At 34.6% G+C, this 24,271-nt stretch overlaps 2 protein-coding genes and 1 long non-coding RNA gene across 4 annotated transcripts in view; 2 read left to right on the top strand and 1 right to left on the bottom strand.

Annotated features, from left to right (window-relative positions):
- Positions 1–24,271, top strand: part of Sox102F (transcription factor Sox102F) — a 615,532-nt gene that overhangs the window by 79,791 nt on the left and 511,470 nt on the right. The gene's annotated exons all lie outside the window — the stretch shown is intronic.
- The window catches only part of LOC111503367 (uncharacterized), a 33,770-nt gene continuing 14,281 nt past the window's right edge, over positions 4,783–24,271 (bottom strand). Inside the window, exons 1-3 of one of the 2 annotated variants that reach the window (XR_002721864.2) lie at positions 9,737–10,276; positions 7,257–7,588; positions 4,783–7,049 (exon numbers count right to left, since the gene is read on the bottom strand). This is a non-coding gene — a long non-coding RNA (uncharacterized lncRNA). Of the gene's footprint in view, positions 7,050–7,256; positions 7,589–9,736; positions 10,277–24,271 lie in introns of those variants that run through there. The other variant, XR_012464203.1, reaches the window with a different exon arrangement.
- On the top strand, positions 21,122–22,327 carry LOC141480162 (uncharacterized). Its single transcript, XM_074170025.1, has 2 exons — positions 21,122–21,552; positions 21,616–22,327. The coding sequence occupies exons 1-2, from the start codon at positions 21,401–21,403 to the stop codon at positions 22,325–22,327; spliced, it is 864 nt and encodes a 287-aa protein (XP_074026126.1). The 5' UTR covers positions 21,122–21,400.

The raw sequence follows: 24,271 nt of genomic DNA, 5'->3' as shown, positions 1-24,271 counted from the left end.
CTGGAATGGCCAATACTGTTTTGAATTTGGATAACCAGTTGCGGAGTTATTGGTATGTTTATTGGAGACTGGTAGAAATGATAGTTTGTAACTTTGCAAATGAGAAAGGATTGAAACTGTTTCAAAATTAGTTATCACACACAAAGTTTATAATGTGTAAGGGGAACAAATTGTTTGCGGAAATGAATTGTATATTCAGAATGAAATTGAACCGAAAAAGTTTCACGAAAGGCGCATTTGCGTTTGAGATCCGATTTAGGATTTTTTGTTATGGTCTATATAGATGAGAATCCACACCTTATTATCCTAGTAAGAGAAAGTATTGTGTTAGCTCGATACTGAGAATTCGCTCAATTTCATATTGTTTAAATTTTCAAAATTAGTTTGAACCAGTTCTTTGGAGGGAAAAACAAAAGCAATCCTTATTTACGCCAAAGCCAGCAGTAATGAGGCGGAAAGGGTTTTTCAGTGTTAGATTTCCTGATGATCAAATCTGACAAAAATATCTCAGGAAGGTAGTTGAAAAATGTCAAACAACTGAAATTGTAACTAGAGCTAGAAGAGCTGGAATAAAATATATCTCGGACAATCACAGAAATGTGCGATATGGGTCACATGTAAACCCATATATTTTTTGAGAAGGTCTAAAAGTGAGAAGTGCTGAAAATGATACCTTTCTACTGAAATCTCTTCTCTGATATCTAGCCTCATTCGAGAGTGGGACTAAATACGTCCGCACTGTATTTTTCCTCGGATAAGACCGTCATTTCATTTGAGTCGTCGCAACAAAACTCTTTACGTTTTGTTGTTCCCAAGAGAAAATATTTTTGAACATCAATGAAGAGTGTTATGGATATCTATGAATACAACTAGTGACCCGACTCGGCTTCGCAGGGGTAACAAACATATATTTATATTTTTTTTTCTGTCACACACTCACATCAGCCTGTTTATGAAGAAGGTTCCCAGTTCTCTACTCGAAAGGTTTTTCCACAACACTCTTGAGTACTCGGAACAATTGGAAATATAGTGGAATTTTCGGCAGTAGCCTGCCGTTCGGAAATATCCCGGAACATACCACATCACTTTGAAACGATTAAGAGAATCATTGTGTTATGATAGCTCTCTAACCTCTATTCGGGAAAAAGCTTCAGTTTCAATCTGAAATTCGTGCTTTTGGAGAACAGTCCTGAACAATTGAGGGAGCTTTCAATAACCTTCAAGAAATTCCAGGAACATTCTGAAATATTCGGAATATTCTGAAATGTTCCAAAATAGTATAGAACGTTCATTGACATTCTGAAACATCCCAGATCGTTGTGGAATGATCATGGGATGTACCCGTATGTAGTCTGAGAGCCCTCTATCTCCCACCCAAGAAATTTCCGTTTCCACCAGAAAGGCCTACCTTGTAGACGTTTCTGAAACAAACCAGAGCAGTTTCGGAATTTGCGAAATGATCTAGAATATTGTGGACCATTTGAAGTCTTTTATATTTGGATGTGAATACTCTTTGGTGGAGTAATCTAAAACAAGATCCATCGACTTCTTGTAATATGAAAATTATACTTCCATTCCAACTACCACACAATATCATATCAGCTAAGCAAAGCCGTGGACCCAATTTAGTAACTAATTATAATGGCTCTCGATAAAATTTTCTTGAACAAAAATAGTTTCTCAATTATAAATTTAAATTTTAAATGTTGAAACTTTCTGATTGACTCGTCCGTTACTTAATGAAGATCCATAGTAATTTCACAAAATACACCGAAAGCGATTTGATCTTCACAAATTTTTCAAAAATATCACGACATATCATGCTATCATAGTAGCCTGTTCGTAGTGAATAACATACTATTTAACATACCAACATATTTAATGTTGAAATAGGTACTCGTGAGTAGGTACCTAGCTGAACGAAATGAAAAAGCGACCCCAACCTTAAAAATGACTCACTTAGTAAAAACACAGCGTTTTGAAAATGAAGAATAATTAGCAAGAAATAGAATTTTTGAATATTCAATGTTTTCCGTATATCTTGAGAACCAAAAAAACTGAAATAGATTTCTCAATAATATCCATTTGTACCCGAAAATAAGCAACTTGAATTTCCATGATAGCAAAAGGTATCTTGTTTACATCGAAGTTGAATTCTGAAGGCACGTTTTGTCTGTGAAAATAGTATGCATGGAATTATTAATATAATACCATCATTACCATAGGTTGAAGGTTGAAAAAGTCCAATCAAAGATGCAATAAACAGAAAGTTGATAAAAACAAAATATTAAAATGATACCAAAGGAAATATTGATACTTCATATTATTTCAATATATTTTTTTCCAATAATATACACACAGATTGTCAACAAAGACGTAGTTCTTTTATCAAAAATAATCAAGAGGAAAATATTCCTGGGAGTCCCAGAAATAATGCATCCTTGTTGAAATATCATTGACTTTTCAAATATCTGTTTCAGTCGCGTCTACTATTCAACTTTTCAACTTGGGAACAAAAGAATACTGCTGCCAGTTTTTCATTCATTGTTAAGATGCCATGCAGGAACAGGTTGTAAACGTCTTACCTTTTCGGTATGAAATAATATGGAATTCCATAACTCTGGCTGAATATTTCTATACCATTGTTTCTTTAACGTAAATGGTATTTTTACAATTTTTATCGGATATACCACATCCATTATTCATTTTTACTTGTATAGATCTTAGAGTATTTATCAAGACTGGTAGAGGTATATAATTGAAATACTGGGTGTTCCCGTCAAATATGATTTATTTTGAATTGAAAGGGGAAATGAGTAGATCATGCAAAGGAGTAACTTCCAGACAGAACATGGAAAAAACTTTCCCAAAACAACTACTTTCATATAAACGTTGAATTACGCGAAAGAAAGAATACTTTGAAAACAACAACTTTCATATAAAAATTTAATTATACAAAAAACACTGTTTTTTATTCAGTTCGTATGCCAAATATCCGTTATGGAACTGATTCAGATATTATTCAGAGAACTGCTACGCAATAAAGTATTTGAAAGAAACATCGATATCCTAAATAGTGGATATCGATGTTTCGGAATGAGACACTTGCCCTATTGCCTCTTCTGCACCAATCTGGATGACAGTATGAACCAAATAAGTGCTGAAGATGCAAGAAGGCACGTGTCTTATTCCAAAACATCGATGTCTGCCTATGAGGATGACAGTGTTCCAAGTAAGTGAAATTTTACCTCTTTCCTGTGAATGATATCTGATTCAATTCCATGATGAAAGTTTGGGGTACAAACTGAATAGGAAAAAGTAGTTTTGTATATTTCGATGTTCATATGAGAGTGATTGTTTCGAAATTTTTTTTTGGTTTAATTCAATGTTCATATGAAAGTATTTGTTTCAAGGCAATTTTTACAGTTCTTGTCTGAAAGTTACTTCTTTCTATGAAAGTTTTCCATATTAAAAAAAATAGAAAGTCAAAACCTCTATTTTCGAAAAAAATGTATTTCAGCTACCTCCTGTCGAACTACTGAATGACGCATCAAACATAGACAGATAGGTTGTCCGAAAAAAACAGATGCATTTGAAAGTCAACACCTAATCATATAGTGAAAAATAGTTCAAGTCTAGGTCGTTTTATACCAATCGAAACTTCTGACTTGAAGGTACAAGGATTATAACTCAAAAAATTGTATAGACTTTTTTGGGTTTTTTCACATTCCGTAATCTGATATATAAAAGTGATCTAGATTTTCATTATTAATATTGTCTTTCTGAATCAAACTAAAAACTTCCAACAGTCAGAAGTTATTTCAATATTTTGACGTAACTTAAAAAAAATTCTGTTAAGTCAATCCCGTGCATGGTTACTATAATACCACCCAGACAGTATCAACTTTAATGAAAGCTACAATTTGATAATCATTCCTGGAACTATTTAAGAAACAATGCAGGATTTCTAATTGGAAAAACCGAAAACAAAATACCTCATATGTACTTAAGATACATATAGTGCCTTCACTCTTGGTTATAGGAGTTTTCCACAAAATAATTTGTTTTTCTCAAAAATAGGTGGTTGGTTGTTGTTTTCACCCTTTCAGTGCTCATTATTAATTTCCTTCAATTGTTTGCATTCTTCATTTCCATGGTCATAGAGAGTACACAGAAGAGGAATGTTTATCTCAAGCAGTTTGATGATGCACCAGATAGACGACAGATAACTATTCCAAGAAAAAAGAATAGGTGCATTTCAGAGTCTTGAACACGTAATCATATTGGGAGGAATAGTTCAAGTCTAGGTCGTTTGATACCCATCGTAACTTCTAAATGAAAGGTACAAGGATTATAAATCAAAAAAAATTATCGACTTTTTTGGGTTTCTTCACCTTCCATAATCTGAAAAATGAATACACTGTTCATCCCGATAATCAACTGCGTGAATTCGAAGTTTCACAAAGAAAAATGTTATATAAAAAAATTAATTAATCTAAACTAATCCCAACGTTCCGGAAGCTAAAATCTACCCATGTCTTCAGAATTAGAGAAAAACTGATGAATCTCACGGTTTATCTTTGGTTCGTTTTATTTTAAAACATCATCGGAGTGATTGTAAAAGGGTTTTGAAGTGTTGCATATTGACTTCTGAAACATTCGATCTAGTTCAAAGTGTTTGTTCTTTGATATTTGTCTGTTGCAATCACGCCCCTATCAATATCTTTCAGTTAGATATCTCTAGTAATAACTTTCATAAATAAATGAACTGGAAAGTAGTTTACTCAAAAAAGTGTCTTTATTTCTATGTATATGTAAGAATAATAAATTTGTATACCATGAAAAAAAATAAAAGTCCTTCAAGATGATTATCCACTTCACACCTTTCTCATTCGAAATTCCGCATTCCACAGCAGGAAATTGATTCGCGAGAATAAATAATATTTCTAAAAATTCTCATTGATTCCAACTTAGTATATTATTTTCTGGATGGGTGATATTGAGGGTAGGAACTTTTCAAACGATCATTTCAACCCAACACTCGACTTCATTCAGTGAAAGAACAAACAACCGGATTTTTAAAAATGTGGTTAAATTCTTTTATTCATTCTGAACAACTTGAAATTACACAAAAGTGTAAAAACCTGCTAACTCGGAAACTGTATTTTCTAGGAGCATATCAAGAATGCAGACGCTGGAGATAGTCATTAAAAGATCACAATAGCTGTCTTTGTTGTCTCCACGTCTGACAATAACGATGTGGCGTTTTATTCAGTCCTCTCCATTGTGACTGCATTCTCCATGTTCTAGTCGTTTCTTTCATGCTCACATCCCGTAGGTATACTTGTTAAAATGTTTTGAATCTCTTGTTATGAAACAAAAACGCATAATTATCAAGTTGAAACGCAGCTTTTCTTATATCATTACCTCGATGCAATATATAATAGCAACCTGTCGTAAAGAGAGATTTCTTACCTTATTATTCCTGCATTATTTCTATCCAGTGAACAATTTGGGTCAGTAGCTGTTACAAATTGTTTCAGATACACATAAATTATCGATCGATTTTACTTTACAGACAGCGGAGTAACAGAAGTGTTCTCTTGAATTTTAAACGTCTATCAGCGGTGTTTGTAGGTAGTAATATGATGCAATCGAAATAAAAATGTAGGATTCAGTAACAGAGTTTGAAAAATAATTCTGAATATTCTGAATTTTCTTGAGAACTGAGAGAATTGAGAATTAAGAACAATTACTGTCAATACTAGTTATAAATATCAGTGTGGCAAAAATAATTTCCTGATGATGGCAAGAAACTCTGGTGTGTAGAAAAACTATTTTCTTCAGATAATTTAAATCTTCATACATCATCCAGTTTGTACACATTGTAGGTCAAATATTCAATCAACTACAAAAACAGATGAATTCTATATTTTACTAGAGAATTCAAATTATCCAGACATCAGTTCAGTACCAAAAATTGGCTCAGGTTTCAGACTGTACTCTATCGATTTATTGAAGTTCGCCTTCAATATATGGGAAACAGTAATATTAATTCACAATTCAATGAATGAAAATCTAGTCCTCAGATTATCAGAAAAACAATGAACTTATAGACAAAAAATAGTTTTGAGTTTGCAATGGTTTACTATTATTCCAAAAATTGCCATTTCCTAACCGCAACTAACCAGAATTTTCAACGGTTTTCATTTGAAATATTTCATTTGAAATATTTTCAAAGTTTCGTCCGTTTTTATAAGTCTATTTCAAACTATCATATCTTAGTTAATACTTATTCAATTCAATCAAAATAAGCATCAGTGCACTTTTGGCAACGTATCACAAGTCGATTATTTCCGTCAGCGTGAAAATTGTCTGTTCCTGATTGGCGCAGGTTCTACCGGTGAGAAAGCTATGAAGTGCTTGAAAAGATGATAGTCAGTTGGTGAGAGGTCTGGGTAGTATAGTGGATGAGACAGAACTTCGAGGCTCAATTCGTTTAATTTTCGCACGGTGAATTGGGGACGGGCGTTGTCGTGGAGCAGGAGACCTCTTCTGTTGATCAGTGTCGGCTGCTGCTGACGCGATTTTCGGTTCATTTCGTCGATTTCCTCACAATAGGACTCTGTCATGATGTTGTACTTTTCATTAGTATCTACCTCAAATATATGACATGTTCTGCAAAAATTTACTCACAGTTACTTTGTTTTCTGTACAAAGTTGTTATCAGAGTATTTATTTGGTCGGATGCTTATGTACCTAGAGCAAGATTGAAAAAATAATCTTTAATGCCTAGACATGCAAAATGTTACCTCTATGATAGATTCATGTTACCTGAATTGATGCAAATTTGGAATGAACCTCAAATGATTGTTATTTTTCCGACTCTTCATTTCTTCTGCATATAACATAACATATTATAACATAAAAAATTGGTGTCTCACTCGCTCATTTTTCTCGAAGATATGTCAAAATAGGTACCATAGACAACTTTTTCTTCAACGATGTGAATTAACTTGATGTGTTGTTTTTCAACTCTTGACATATTTCTGAAAATTAGTGCATAGATCAAGCAAATTATCTATCTGATATTCAGGTGGTTAATTTTCAAAAGTATCAAATATTATTGGAGTTGTATCTCAACACCAAGCCGTTATTTTTAACACTTTGGCACGTGTTTCAATCACCAAGTAATCATCTTCAAGAGAAATATTTTTTCGGTTTGATGCTGAGATAGAACTCGTAATATTTCTTACCAAAGATCTGAAACAGGGCAGGCACCACAAGTTCAACAGTATAATTTTGTAGAATCGGTTTTTATGCAGTCATGTTCTACATTACATTTTTCGATTAACTTGAAGATAAATAATTTTTCAACCTTAAAATAATTTTCCAGGTTTGTTGAAAATAGCTGTCAGGGTGTTAACCATCACTTCAAAATCATTTAAATGAGCGAAACAAATTTTCAACGTTAATCTATTAACGTAAGTTCCAGTATCATTTCGAAAGTGGTGGGAGAATTGAGCAAAATTTCATTGTTCAAAATAGAAAACTTCATCGACTGTTGGAAATTTTCACCATCTCTAATCTGAAAAACATTAAAATTGTTTTAACGTTTCGAAAGAATAAACTTCTAGCCACCCTCCGAAAATAGGTTACTATTTATTCGTAACTCATCGTGACTTGATAGTTCATGTTCAATAAATTTGTCTATAGAAGAATACATGTGTAAATACTCATATCAACGTTCCAAAGACCAAAAATTGCTCCGGCTTCAGATTTATAAAATAACTATCTCTATTGATTTTTTTCGAATTCGTTTCATTTTCAGCAGTCTTCGCCAAAAACAAGTAGAACTTTGAATCGATTATAATTTTTTTTTCAAAACAATAACATGATGGGAAAATTGAAGGCTAGACGCTAAACTATCTAAACAGAGTTTAACAGAGTTGAAATTCTTTTCTTAGCAGTGATAAAACTGACAACGATAAAATAGATAGCTATGAAATGAATATCTCGGTGTCATTATTCTTGAATCATACGTAACTTTTAGGGCCTAGTTATGCATCATTCTCATAATTTCAGTCACTGTCACTGTTCGAATCAAATTGAAACATGAGAATCAAATATTAAAATAATATCGTATTGGCCGGAATGCTTCTACAGAAATTCACAGGTTGGATATGATTTAATGATCACGGTAGTGACTAGACCTTAACTCAACTGGGAAAAATCAGAGTCAATCAAATAAAATTTCTCAATACAATGAACAAATACAAGAGACTGAAATGAAATAATGCCACTTTTTACTGAATCACCTAACCTCGCGGAACTAAAAGAACAATCCTTCAATTCAATCTCTGCCTTGAATACCAACATTGGAATCAAAAGAATACGCGTCGTGAATGCATATAGCCCTGTCAAGTAAGTCGGGTGACTCGGGTGCCGGATTTGCTATAGAAAGTTAGATTTATTTCAAAATGAAAACCTATTGATGAAAAATACGGGTTTAGCGATTTGAGGAAATAAAATTGACAGACGGACATGACTTCAACTATGACATAAAGTTTTACATTTGAAAGAGGAAACTTTGGAACTTAATCTTTTGAAATGTTTACACATTATTAGATTCGAAAATTGTCATAACTTTCTGAATGACCAATTGAATTTTTCTCTCATATGAATCTGTTTTCTAATGTGAAAGTTGGTTCACTACATTTTCATTTGAAAAGATGGTAAAATTTATTTTCATGATTTTCAAAAGTTCAATTATTTTTTACCTGAAATCAGGTAAAATCATTAGTTATTAAGTAGTCATGTGAAAATTTCAATTATTAGTCTTTACCTCAACCCAAGTAAAGTTATCAGTTATTACCTATGTGAAAGGTCATATGATTCAAACTGTTATTATATACAGCACAAATTTGGCCGGCATGAAAATTTTGGACAAAGCTATTGTATAGCGAAACACGTGAACTGTCCAGGAAAAATTTCAAATCGATTTTCATCAAGTATCTTAGAATTTAATTGTTTGAAGGAGATTAACAATGTTTTATGGTGCATTTCATTAGTAAAGACTTCCATTGTCTAATATGATATAAAATGATTTAAAATCCTTGAAAGAATTAATAAAAATAAAATAATTACATGAGAAAAGAAAGAAATATCTACATAAAGCAAAAAACTGAAATTACAATGAAATAAAATGCAGGCAACAATTGAAAATTAAACAATCAACAAGAATTGAAAATTAAAATTAGAAGATTGTTAATATCCACAATCGTCTTTCGTGTGTTAATTTTTTTATGTGATCTTTTTATTTTTATTGATTCTTTCAGGGATCTTTTCATCTAATAGTAGACAATGGCAGTCCGAACTAATGAAATATCTTAGAATTCATTCACATACCTACTATACAGTAATTTCTTCAGTCGTGTTTAGTACATGTCAATAACTATGCCGTTCTGAACCTTTATGGAATTTGATTTACCCATTTACAAATTAATTTCAAATGGTTGAAATTATGAAGGAAATGTATGAAAATTCTCCAGAAAATATGATCGTGATATCCAAATCCGCTTCTGACGCGCAGATTTATATCATATCTTTACAGCCTTTTGACCTCGCATAGAAATTCATTCCTGTCTCAACTACAGATCCAATACAAATACAAAATAATAATTATAACCCATTCAGAGCCGTGAATCAGGAGTGTCTACAAAGCAATATCACTCACATATAATAATCGGTAATTGATGCTCGCGGGATATAAGGACGTCATATGCAATATCACAACTTCCTATAATTACAGTCGACTTGAATCCAATTTCTCTTTCGATGGCACGCCGACGGAAAGTAGAAAATTCAAATCACAAAAATGATTCTGAAGAGCGAGGCTATGCGGTGTTCCTTGCGATCTTATATCAGGACCGTCTTGAGCAGAGTTTGTTGAAATTGGGAATTGCTATTCATTAGATTTTATATAGGATTTTCCTTCAGAAACACCCTTGGTACATTTTATCATTCCCAAATGATCTGAAAATTAAAGTGACTGAATTGAAATGAGTTATTTGGACTATCTACTATTCTCGATTCTGGAATCATTATTTGACGTTATAGTTTGAGATACCTACGAATTGAAGCAGAAAAACTTTTAAATTCCTCTTGGTTATCAAAAATTCATCTCAATTTTTTTCTGTGACTTCAAATTCCACACTGTTTCCATTAGATCACTATGAAGTTCAATAAAACTTGATATTGCGTGAAAAAGACATTAAAAAAAGGAATTGTTTTTTTGAAATGTCAGTAAAAATACAATACTCAGTAGATTGTGTAACTTTTCATTCATTTATCGTATTATTACCTCTAGAGTGACCGGATTCGCACATTCTCAGATTATTTTTAACATTGTACACAGAACTAGTTTCGACTTATTGAAACGAACCTTTCAATATAAGAGTAACCAGGACTAAGGCTTCAGTCAAACCAAGTTATATTCGGTTAATGACAATATATTTGTGGAAAATATGAAAACAAAAATGTGACAAAAAGATAAAATAATAAAGGTACTTAGTTATTGTACTTACTCGTGTTCAGTTGAAAACTTTCCATACAAATGATATTCGGTTAAATAAATCTCGGTGCAGTGATGAGTTACAAATGGAAACTTATGATGATTTTGTTATTCCTCCTGTTAGTACTACTCAAGAAAATTTTAATACTGAACAACCACTTGATATATCAACTAGGTCCGCTGTGCCTTCTAGTTATGATATATCATGCAGCAGCAGTACTAGTTCGACACATAAATCTTCTATACAGCCAGAAGATGGTATATAGCCGAATAGTTTGAATACTAGCATTACACCTAACAAATTTTGTTAAAGATTCTTGTTATCCCTAAGAATGTTCCAGTTATTAGTTCACCAAAAATTGTAACGAGGTTATGTTCAATTATAAAAGTTCTTGTTCTATGAGTTGTTTGATTAATGGATCACTGGCAACGCTGTTCAAGTGGTCGTTTGTCAAATGATATATGTAAAAATATAAAGACTGGGTTTTGCATTACTAAAAGTAAAGTTAGAAAGTCTCTGAAATCTCGTCTGCCCATGTGTCGGACATAACAAGAATGAACGGATTTTTCAAAAGCTTTCGATTGAATAAATCATTCTTGCTCCTACAAAAACACTCCTGCTCAGATATCAACTGAAAATATAAACATCTCATATTCTTTTCAACATTTCAATAGATTCCATACTACTACTTTTAAGAGTACTATGCTATGGATCTCGCAGTGAATCCTGATTTTTTTTATTTGACGAGATAGACCCCTGATTGCTCAGAAGAAAGAGTTCAGAAAGAGTTACTTTCGGAAAATTCTGTTGTCTGTCTGTGGTTGCCGAAGTCAGCGACTTGAAATTTTCACCATTGATCAAGAATATAAAAAATTCAAGCCGAACAAGTGCAAAAGGCTCTTTGCATCTCCTTGAGTAACAATGATTCTCAAGGAGATGCAAATCACCTGCCTCACGGTGTATGAAGTGGTCTCTGGTTGATAATGCTGTTGCGTTCTTCCGAATGTATAGGGGACAGGATTACATACAATACAACGTTATATCAAAAGTTGAACTTCCACTCTCGCAACTATGCGAATAACTGCTAAACTGTTTTTCCACGTAACCTTAAGGCTACTCTACTTGAGTTGATGGTGAATTGAAGAAGTATAACATTGACACGAATTTATGAATGAATAAAAGCTAGTTACCGGCGATGCAGCTATGAAAATATTAAGTACACCATTGAAGACGATGTAACTGAAAGTTTATGATATCAATACTCTTCCATATAACATGCTGTTTCGAATCCATTAAACATGTTAGGAGTACATACTGAATGGGACAAAGTGATTTTAGTGTAATTCAATGTTCATATAAAAATAGTTGTGTCGAAAGAATTTTCTCCTCTTCCATAATCGAAGGAACAAACATTTTTATGCCACTGAAAACTCTCACTTAATATCGTTTTTCTTTGAACACATGGTGTGGTTTGCTAAATAAACTACAGAAAGCTATTTTATTGACGCCCTCTTAATCGGAGCAAAATTTGCAAAAATTATAAAAGAAATGTTGAATGATATTTCTATAGGGTATCGGCCCTATAGCCCCTGGTTCCAACAAGCCTTGTGAAAGCTGTATCGTAATAATCTTGAAAAAGAGTCGATTCTGTGATTTGTTTCAACGGAGAAAATGATTAATCCGACAATAGTGATTCGTTCGAAAATATTAACAATGCATTGGAAGGTATTCAAGGAGACGAAATAAGCAAATATATAAGAAGTTTGAGTTCGTGAACCACAAAATGGTGAACATTTCCAACACTAACTTCAATAATTTTCATTAATTTTCGAATAATCATCTATTTCTTTTTCAAGTAAATGATAATTCCGTTTAATTATTATGAATTGAGTTTTTCTCCTCTTTTGAAATATGTGAATGATTATTACTTGTTTCTTCTTTTAATTCTAATGAAATTAATTCAGTTTAGGATGAGTGAGTTTATTTTTTTATCGAAATGTTTTGCATGTTGAACTAAAGGTGAATGTAATACAGATCTGAATCAAAAAATTTAGATAAAGGTCAAAATCACCTGAAAATCAACTTTTAATGACATTGTATGATGATATAACGTTGAAATCAGCATGGAAAGTTATTTCGAAATGTGTCATGAAATATACAGGTTCGTATTGACAAAAATGTCGTTGAATGTGGCCCCGAGAGTACGAAACATTGGATTCTAAATCTGATTACGTCAAATTGAGGTGAATTTACTATCAAATATAAATGCCAGTACCATTTTTCCATTATTTTTCAACTAACTTGGAAAAAAAATCAAAATGACAGAATTTACTTTTCTTATGATTACTCAATAACCGGCCCTGATATTCTTGATTCATTTGAGCTACTTGGCAATGCTTCTAAGAGTGCATTTTTTCTTCATTTGAGCGACCTTTTGACTCTTTTCGTTTAAAAGTTACCAATACAATCCTATTGAAAAATGGCCAATCTGCATAGAAAGTTAAGACATTGCAAACAGAGGAAAATTAACACTTAAAACATCAATAAAATGTGTGGATCGTGCACATATGTTTTTTTCAGTTTTTTTTCAGAAACAATCGATGGGAAACAACTGTGTTTGATTATGAACATTGAAGTACACGAAAAAATCTTTTTCATATCTAGTTTGTATATTGAACACTCGTTATGTAATTGAAATACATATCATATATGTATAGGAACGCTGAACAACAATGCAGGAAAATGTACGTATCGATATAAATTTTCAGTAACGAGCTGAGTTTTCAATCACCAAGTGGACCTCTGGAAGTTTCGGACGAATACACTATTATTTAACTTCTCATCAGCACCATTTTGGATATAACTTCAATATAATTCACATTCACTCAATGCTTTTGATAATTTCACTACTTCATGTCACTGGTAAAAACAACAATGAGAGATCATGAAAGTATTTTAAATGCAAGTTAGTTATTCAAGGGTTTTCTTCAAGAAGAGTTGCGTTCAACAATGCAATCGTGATTAATCCGAACACCACGGGTGACACTTATAGCAGATCGAAACACTACTGTCCATTGTTGGATTACGAATACTTTGTTTTTGGTTTCTGGTTTAAACAACTAGTTAATGTAATATCCGTGATAGGAAGTTCGTTTTTTCGTTTTTTCAGAAGATATTAGACACTTCTTTCGACTTTATACATCTTCATCAATACATAGAAATTGGGGATCTCTCAAAGAAGGGAAGAATGTAAAAAATATTCTATAAGATGTGCAAAACTTTCCAAAAGTTTCTTTTTCAGTTAGACTCTAAATAATCGTAATGGAATTGAAAAGGATACCTTTTCCTTTCTAGAAATAATATCAACTTTTATTATTATTCTATCAAATAGACATTCCAGAATTTCATCATCAGACGGGAATGCTTCATTTTCTGTTCGTATATTAGAACCTGAAGTGAATATTTTTGTGTTCTTTTAATTTCTGGAAAGTTTCATTTGAACATTTGTAGAAATGAAATTGCAAAATATCCAGAATGGATAAGAGCAACCGAATGAAAATTGAATTCAGTATAGAGCATGATTCAAGAAAGTCAAGGAAAATACTGCGGCGATGCTCTCAAGAATCATTAGGAATCACACGTTAGAAGGTAAGACCTTGTTAATGCTTAGCTCGCACAAGTTTTGATTTCTGTTTCTGTCTTTTCTAGGGGTGCAACAACTAGTTAACGGAAAACAGATTTTAAACAGATTTTTTTTATGTTAAAAACAGTTGTGCCGATCCCGCATCATCCTCAGTAATGTGAGAAATTCTTGGAGGCTTGAATCATATTTTACAAACATAGCACTCTTCCGTGAAAGTATCAAATCAGCTCTTTCGGAATAATCCCAAGATAAATTACTAGATTATTGGCCGACACTTGTAGATATTCAATAGGCATAATATCATTACTGGGAAATGAAGATTCTGCGCTTGTGAATAGATAAGTAGATTCAATTTGAATTCGAACGATGTAACAAATTCTAAACATATCACGACACATGATTACATCTTGAATCATTTGACAATAATTTCAGGTATTATAAGCTATAAAGTTTTATGATTAGTAGTTATGCCGATTCCTAAATATAGTTTTTTTATGGGATTCATAAAATCGATTCTTTTATTTTATTAACGTAATTACCGACTTTTTTGAGTTTGGGAAGAAGATACACGAGTGAATAAAACAGACAAGAAAAATTACCAAGAGGATATGTGACCAGTTCAACAACTAAAAAAGAAACTGAGTTACATCAAGAAAATTCCTCGACAGAATGAGCACTTTAAAAATCAGATGGAGTATACAAGATGACAAGAGCTCTACAAGAATGAAAAGCCGCTATAACCAGTGCTATGCCTTTCTTATTTCAAAGTAATGCAGAGGAGATACAAGAAGTATTTAAACCAAGCATCTAAACATGGATAACTACTCCCAGAATTTCGTTCACTGAATATCATATGGCATGTCCCACATCGGTGAAACCAAGACGTTGCAAATGTATTTTTGTATGGATATTTTCACGAACTTCACCAACTGTCTTCGTGATAAAAGTAGGTACAATTGATTCATTCGGTGACATATAGTCGCATACTTATGCGAATAATTAATGTTTGTTTCTTCATCGAAGTCAACAGTAGTTGTTTACAGCTGATTCTCGGCCTCCCCCCACCACTATGACGTATTAATTGCTTTTTTTATTGGTTGTTGTTTGGTGAAGTTTTTTTGTTGTGCAGTGAAGTCAAGGCGTTGTGACCTTGAAGTGTCTGGTGCATGGATCGTTCAGATTTTTTTTTCATATGAGATTTTGTGTGTTTATGTGTGTGTGTGTGTGTGTAGGAGAATGCACGGTACAGGGTTTCATCATGTGCTTGTTTGTCTATGTACAAACATACGTCTGCATACTTCGAAGATCCTCCAAGTAATAAATGCTCCATCGGTGTGAGGGTACCAACTTAGTAGTGGAGTGACGTCACAGCAATAACCGTTCAACGGCTAGAGAGCGACATGTTCACTCCACGACGTGTGGCAGAGTAATGCGTATTCATCGGTCTGCCCTCACCTCTCCCGAAGCGATGAAGGTTCGCTCTAGCCCCGCTATCGATGGTGACACAACGGCAGCCGAGGACCGTTTGCCTAGCGTCTACCCTCTCCGAGACTGCAACGACCACTGCTTGCTCGTATATCGACATCTGTTATCGCATTCAGTTGGGAGGTAATCTTGGCGCATGTAGTTGAGAAGTGGGATTGGCTATGACGTCTTGACGGGTCCTATCAGAGTGTATTTAAGAAGCGTACGAGTGTTGGCTATGTCAGTTTACATCAAGTGAGTTAGTGAGAACTATTATATAAAATGTATTCCTGTGACTGTGGTAAATCTTTCACTCGTAGTGATAATCTTCGTCGGCATCAGCTCCAGAGTTGCCAAGGAGGGCCTGCAGTGAAACGGGTGAGAGTGGATAATGCAACACCTATGTATACGTGCAATTGTTGTAATGTGACAATTCCTATGAGCCAAGTGAATTCTCACCGAAGAACCATGAGTCATAAAAATAATGCATGTGTTCAATTGTCTGACGGTGTTCAAATTATAACGAATGCATTCAATTGCCGCATTGCTACATACAGGGTGGAGAGTTCGATTGTAACCAGTGACTACATGTCATTTTTCAATAAGATTAGGCAGAAGGTCATTGAATTACTGGAATCAGCCATCAGGATCCATAAAAGCATCAAGGTGAATATGGAAGTTTTTGGGAATTATATTCTTCAGACTGATGATTCGAGGGACACGAAGTCATTTAATTCCCAAAATAAAATAGTGGACCAATCTTCAGATTTGAATGCTGTTTTTGATGGATTCCGTGATGTAATTGTGGCTCAAACGACTGAGTTCCAGGATCGTGACTCAGGTATTTATTTTTTAAAAATTTCAATAAGATTGAATAGTAATATTTTTTTTTATAATTCAGGTTGGACTTGTGAAAAAATATTGTTTCTCGAGGTCAACATTAATAAATACAGTCCACTGGAAGGACGTTCATATGTGAAGCTGCCTCAATGTATTCAATGGAAGAAAGCTGTTGTGAATGTTCGTAATGAAGATCAATATTGTTTTGCTTGGGCTATAACATCAGCATTATATCCTGCAGATAGTCGAGTGTCCGAACTTACGTCATATCCACATTTTTCCACTGTTTTAGATGTCACAGGTATGGATTTTCCGGTTAAAGTTAATAATAAGAGTATCGAAATATTCGAAGATAGGAATGATATTTCAATTAATGTTTACGGTTTAGAGAGTACATTTGAGAAGGGTAAAATGAAGTATGAAGTGATTGGTCCATTGCGATACTCACAGAGAAGACTCCGGAGACATGTCAATTTGTTGTTTATAACTGATGACTCCGGTAATGGTCACTATTGTTGGATCAAAGATCTTTCAAGATTAGTTTCTAATCAACTATCAGCTCATAGACAGAAAAAATATTTTTGTGACGGATGTTTGATATATTTTTCTGATGAGAGATTGCTTTTACGTCATAATATGTATGATTGTAATCACATTAGTACCACAACACCAACTACTAATTTAAAGATCAATAAATATGGTAGAATGGTTGCGGAAAATAAACTAATGTTTGAAAACTTTGAGAGGCAAATGAGGGTGCCATTTGTAGTGTATGCTGATTTTGAATCAGTGCTTAAACCGATTCATGTGAATGAGCCAAATCCTGGAAGTTCATACACGATTAAAACATTCAAACATGCCCCATATTCATTTGCTTATTTGATAAAGTGTTCATATAATGATGATTTGACAAAATTTGTTACATATAGGGGTGTAGATGCAGCTCAGAAATTTGTGAGTAGCATTGAAGATGATTTGAAAGAGATACATGAAAATCATCTCAGAAACCCTAAACCAATGGATACACAAACTGCCGAAGAAGAAGAACAGTTTGTTGCAGCCAGAACTTGTGGTATATGTAATAAAGCATTTACTGATGGTGACGTCAAAGTAAGAGATCATTGTCATGTCACAGGAAAGAAAAGATCACATGCCGCTCACTCGAAATGTAATTTAAATTTCAAAATACCAAACTTCATACCTATCATTTTTCATAATTTAAGTGGTTATGATTGTCATTTATTCATAAAAGAATTGTATAGGAATAAAGAGAAAGTTGATGTTATCCCGCAAACTAAAGAGAAATATATATCTTTCACGAAGCATCTCTTTACACACAGCTATACCGATAAAGATGGTGTGGTTAGGAAGAATTATCTCAAAATGAGATTTATCGATAGTTATAAATTTATGACTAATTCGTTGGAGAAGTTGGGTGCAAACTTGACCTCCGATCAATGTTTGGAGATGCACAAACATTTCCCACAAATTGAGAAATTCAATTTGATGAGACAGAAAGGTGTATTTCCATATAGTTTTGTTGATGACATTGACAAATTGAATTATCCATTACTTCCGACAAAAAATCAGTTTTATGACACACTCAATTGTGAACATATATCGGAAACTGATTATGATAGGGCTAGAAAAGTTTGGAATTTATTCGAGTGTCAGAATTTGGGGGAATACTCTGATTTGTATTTGAAGTCGGATGTATTGCTACTATGTGATATTTTTGAAAACTTCCGCACCACAAGTTTAGAGATATATAACTTAGATCCGGCACAATATTACACTGCACCTGGATTATCATGGGATGCCATGTTGAAGTTCACTAATGTTGAATTGGAATTACTAACTGACATTGATATGATTCACTTTTTTCAAAAAGGTATACGAGGTGGAATTAGTCAATGTAGCGAGAGGAAACATATAGCAAATAATAGATTTTTACCCAATTATAATCCCAACGAACCTTCCACATTCATTACATATTTAGATGCAACAAATCTATACGGTCACAGTATGTCACAACCTCTACCAACAAGTGAATTTACATGGTTGACACCAAATGAAATTCTTAATCTCGATGTGATGGATGTGAGTACTGATAGTCCGTATGGGTATGTATTTGAAGTGGACATTCATTATCCACAAGAGTTGCATGATAAACATTCTGACCTTCCATTTTTAGTCGAAAAAATAATACCACCTCGTACACAATCGAAAATTCCCAAATTAATTCCAAATTTGCATGATAAAAGAAAATATATTGTTCATTATAGGAATCTACAGCAAGCTGTCAAAAATGGATTGATTGTAATGAATACACATAGAGTATTGAAATTCAAACAATCATGCTGGATGAAACCCTATATAGATCTTAATACTGAAATGCAATAGGTCTAACAACAAATCTGTTAAAGATTTCTATAAACTAATGAATAATGCGGTGTATGGAAAGACAATGGAGAATGTAGATAATCGAATTGATGTTAGACTCGTTACACATTGGGAAAATATAAAGAAAAATATAGGTGCCAGCACTCTCATAGCCAAACCAAATTTCAAAAATTGTTCAATTTTCACTGATAATTTCGTTGCCATTCAATTGGGTAGAGTGAAGGTTCATTACGATAAACCATTATATTTGGGATTTTCCATATTAGAATTATCTAAAACAGTCATGTATGACTTTTTCTATGGGTGCATCAAACAACACTTTGATGAAAATGTCTCTTTACTTTACACAGATACCGACTCGCTCATTCTTAAAGTAAACACAGAAAATTTTTATGAATTCATAAAAACTAACATAAGTAGATTTGATACATCCAATTACAGTATAGTTAACCAATTCAATATTCCAGTAACAAGTTCAGTCTTGGGTAACTTCAAAGATGAATTTCCAAATGATCCAATCATGAGTTTTTATGGTACAGGTGCTAAAGCATATTATGTGAAATCTGTTGATGGTGAATTTAAGAAAGCCAAAGGGGTTAAACGATCTGTAATAAAGAATGAATTGACAAGCGAAGATTATCAAAAAATCGTCGAACAAGGTGGTATGATATTCAGAAAGATGAATTCATTTAGAAGCGTGTTACATGATATGTATACTGAATTAAAAAATAAAGTTGCATTATCATATCACGATGATAAACGATTTATCATTCCGAATACTACCCACACTCTTCCTTGGGGTCATAATGATATTGAATTTTATGAAAACGATCCAAATGAGAACATTCGTTGGATAAGTAATATTATTCAACAATCACAATCTCAGGAGACTCCATTGGATCAATTGATTAATTTATTATCTGCCGAGATCAATGATTGAAATATCATTCAATATCTTCAAAACCGGAAAATTCAATATTGATATTTATGTAGCCATTTATAATTAATAATATATGATAGAAGTAATGTGATATTAATGTATTATGTATGTATGTATATGTATTACTGTAATGAATATAAAATGATTAAAATTTTATTTGTATTATTTCTATTTCCCTAATCAATTACTGCAATATATAGTATAATGTAAATGACAGAAATATCAGTTTGAAGAGAATCATCGTAGAGTGCACAATGTCTAAAACAATCGATAAGTTTGGTAGAAAAAGAAAATGGGGTGGTAATGTCATTCGAGGTCCTCCTGGAAATGGTTTTAAATTAACAAAAGATGGTCATTATGACATGCAAAGGAAAATATTGAAAAATACAAGTGAACCAATTGACAAGAGTGATTGTGTAACTGTATCATATCTTGAGGGGGAAATTAATGGAGCAAAGGAAGTTATACTTCTAGCCCTACAAGCTGCAATACAATCCACAATAGGCAATATTGCTCGGGACGCCCGGCAAGCATTTGACGATAAAATCGCAGAGGCTCGGATAACTTTCACTCGTAAATTTGACAAACTTACAAGTGATGTAGACATAAAAATGTCTGACATAACAGCGTCTACAAATAAAAAATTTGATGCTATGTCAAACATAACAGGGACTACAATGAAAAAGTATGATGTACTGGAACAGAGAGTTGAAGTATTGGAGAAAAACCATAAAGAAGTTCTGGAGAGAAACTATAAAGTCAGGCCATCATCATCAGGTGGACTGGGATATCCAGGACTGACCATTAATCCAAATCATAGAATAATACAACCAAAACCAAAAGCAACTGATGATGTATTAATGGAACCAACATGGTGAATGTATTCCCTCGTTAGGTTAGATTAATAGCTACGTTAGGTTAGCTGCATACTTACGTTAGGTTAGGTGTTAGGTTAGTATTCCCTCGTTAGGTTAGGTTAATAGCTACGTTAGGTTAGCTGCATACTTACGTTAGGTTAGGTGTTAGGTTAGTATTCCCTCGTTAGGTTAGGTTAATAGTTACTGTAGGTTAGGTTAGGTTAGGTTAGGTTAGGTTAGGTTAGGTGTTCGGTTGCATAGCGGTAGGTTAGCGTACTAGGTTAGGTTACGTTAATACATACGATAGGTTAGGTGTTCGGTTGCATAGCGGTAGGTTAGCGTACTAGGTTAGGTTAGGTTACGTTAATACGTTAATACGTTAGGTTAGGTGTTCGGTTGCATATTATGTTACGAACGCGCGCGCGAAGAGGGCGTAGATGTCTCTCCAGATGTCCCGCCTACCTGGGGCCGGAGGCCCCACCCACCTGGGCGGAGCCCAGGCAGTGGGCGTGGCCCTAACGGGCCACGCCCCCCCCCCCCCCCGTCGCCACCAACTTTTCGGATACCCCGCCCCTTTCCGAAGCCCCGCCCCCTTTCCGAAGCCCCGCCCCTCCCCTCCCCGAAGCCCCGCCCCCCGACTCCCAACATTTGCGCATGTACACCCCTACCCTCATCGCGCATGTGCGCTCCCACCATTTTCCCACCGCTCACGCATCGAAGTCGATACCCTCCGGAGAGCACTCCACAACATTCAGTTCGAGAAGTCATCTCATCGAGAGCAGTCCACTCCACAACAAGGCAGTACGTTCCAACGACCAACTTGATATTTGAGTAAGTAAATTAGGAATGTTATTTTTTATATCAACTAACTTTGTATTATTTCTTCTTTTTCAGAATGGCAACCAATACACAGGAGGTGAATAATGCTGTGGCGTCTATTCTGCCGGTGTCCGCTGACCAGGAGGAGGCAGCATCTTCGAGAGCGGTGACGGTTGACCAGCCAACCACTTCGCGTTCGCGAGTTAGGTGCAGATCTTCTAGCCCTGACTTATTCGAGGAGGAGGAGGAAGTCAGGGCTGTGAAGAAGGTTTGCCAACGACCTGCAGCAAAGGTTGGTCCTATTTCAAAGTACCGAGCTACTTGCAATAGGACTAATCCTTATGCAGGTAGTTTTTCGACCTCTCGTAAGAGGGCCTCCACACCAGCAGCAGCACCAGCAGCAGTGGAAATTCCGAGGAGTCCTTCTCCGGAGTTGGTGATATTGTCGCCGTTGGTGACGCGACTACCACCGCTGCCAGCGACACCGGCGGATCCTGAGGTGTTGGTGCCACAGCCTATCGGAGAGGTTAGTGAAAAGATGAGTGTTTTTCTGCAGAGATGCAAGAAAGCAGAACGAGCTGCCCGATCTAGCGAGGCCGCGTTGGTTACCATGAAGCGACAAATGGCTGAAATGGATAACCGACGGAGGGAAATCCAAAAGGAAATGGCCGAAATAGATCGGAATTATGCATCTCTGCAGGAAAGGTGTAAAGCAGAGACCTCTTCGATAAAGCTGTACAAAAAAATAGTGACAGTTATGGACACTCTTTTTGTAGATGAAGTGTAAATATAAGATTAGTTTTAGGTTAGTTAGGAGTATTTAATTATGGTAGTTTTAAGTTTATATTTGTTAAGTTTATATTGAATAAAGGAAAAGGAAGTGAAATAAAGGGTGTACACTGTTTTTTGGTTTGGTACACATTGAACAATGCGATGGTTGGAGCATTTTTCTTCACTTCCTCTTATTATTATTATTATTTTTTTTATTTCAATTCCAAGTTCTTCTAGACAAATACCTCACATCAATTTTTGTGTCCTCTAATCACTTGTAAATAATTTCATGTGAAGAAAATTTAAAAAATAAAAAATAGACATGTTTCATAGTGAAATCGACAAGTATATTTCATTTGTATTTTATCCATTCAAGTATCTCTTTCATTGAATATGTCTTATGTCACTTTGCAATTTACCCCTACTCATTGAATATGTCTTATGTCACACTACAATTTACCCCTACTCAATGTTCCACTCCTCTCCCACTCCCTCTCGAAAGTATAAAAGTAGAAATCATCTGATGAAACATTCAGTTGATCAGCTAGCATCGAGATGGAACCCGATTCAACCTCCGAACCCTATAGCTGCCCGGATCAGGGGTACAACTTCAATTACTGGGATAACAGCCAGGTACAGGTTGTCTCTTCCACCACGGAACCCCACAGTCCGCCATACGAATACCGGGATCACGACATCAGGATGCAAGTTCAACATGTCACTGGCAGTGACGAAGGACACTTGGATGACTCGGAATATCCAGATCCTGACGGATGGTGGGACCCTGCTTATGATGACATTGTCCCAATGAGTAGCGACGACGACGATGATGACGACGACGACTCTGGTGATGATGCTGATGACGAGCTTGACGTTAGACGTCCTCCACCATCCCCTATCCTCATCGAGGATAGTCCTCCGCCATCCCCAATCCTAATCGATGATGATGTCCTCAATTCCGATGATGACATATAATCATCTACTCGTCCATCATTTCCTTTCCTTTCCTTCCACGGAGTACACACTTTTTGGTTGGTGTACACGAGGCACTGCGAGGCTGGGGCAGTGTCTTCCTCCCTTCCTCTCCCTCTTATTAGTTTTTTTTCTCCATAATAATCACTAGAATTTCTCCTAATAATCGCTCAGAGTTTCATTCTTGATGTTTTCGAATCTCAAACACTGTTCTACATTTCACCCCCTCCATTTCATTTCTTCCAATATAAATATAGCAACAATCCCAGTTCTATATCATTCTTCCACAATGTCGAGTACAGGACCCATCCAAGTACATGAAATAGATTCAACGTCTGATCATTTGAGTACAACCTTCGCTCAATTTCTGCAGCGAATCTATGATCTTCCTGATGATTTCGCAGAACGAGTGGAACAAGGTATTCAGGACGACATAGATGCTGTTGACGATAATAATGCGGATGATGTGATTAGTATATCATCTGATTCAGCTGATTATGACGACGACGACATCATGAGTATATCATCTGATTCAGATGACTACTATGAGGATGATATCATTAGTATATCATCTGATTCAGATGACGATACCATAATTATTGTTTCTGATGATGAGGAGCGTTAGTCCATATCATTGCATGGATTAATAAAAAAATAACAGCCCTTTTCAGGGCTACAATTAAAGACTGAAACAATAAAAAAAATAGCTCTTTTCAGAGCTACCATTATACTTTCAAACAGAAACAGATTCATACCATTGTTAACATTATGTTAACATTATAATCTCAAACGAAATATATGTATGTGAAAGTATTTATCATTATATGCATATGAATGATTGACAAATGCCAACTTCAACTTTCATTTAAAGTAGTACTCATCATATGCATAGATATTCAATGACTATCAAATTCCAAATTTCCACTTTTCAGTCAAAGTAGTAATTTATTTGTCATATAATGTATAGATATTCAAAGACTAACAAATA

This window comes from Leptinotarsa decemlineata, unplaced genomic scaffold (assembly GCF_025532065.1).
Source record: "Leptinotarsa decemlineata unplaced genomic scaffold, Ldec_3_MD MMD2_P_RNA_scaffold_6, whole genome shotgun sequence".
Taxonomy (NCBI): Eukaryota; Metazoa; Arthropoda; class Insecta; order Coleoptera; family Chrysomelidae; genus Leptinotarsa; species Leptinotarsa decemlineata.
This window is presented reverse-complemented; position numbering and strand designations above follow the sequence as displayed.

What these genes read in the sequence shown, in the direction of transcription:
- LOC141480162 (XM_074170025.1), top strand. Translation starts at nt 21,401, where the DNA reads ATGTGCGCTCCCACCATTTTCCCACCGCTCACGCATCGAAGTCGATAC. An exon ending in ACGACCAACTTGATATTTGA is followed by an intron (nt 21,553 to 21,615) that starts GTAAGTAAATTA and finishes CTTCTTTTTCAG; the next exon opens with AATGGCAACCAATACACAGG.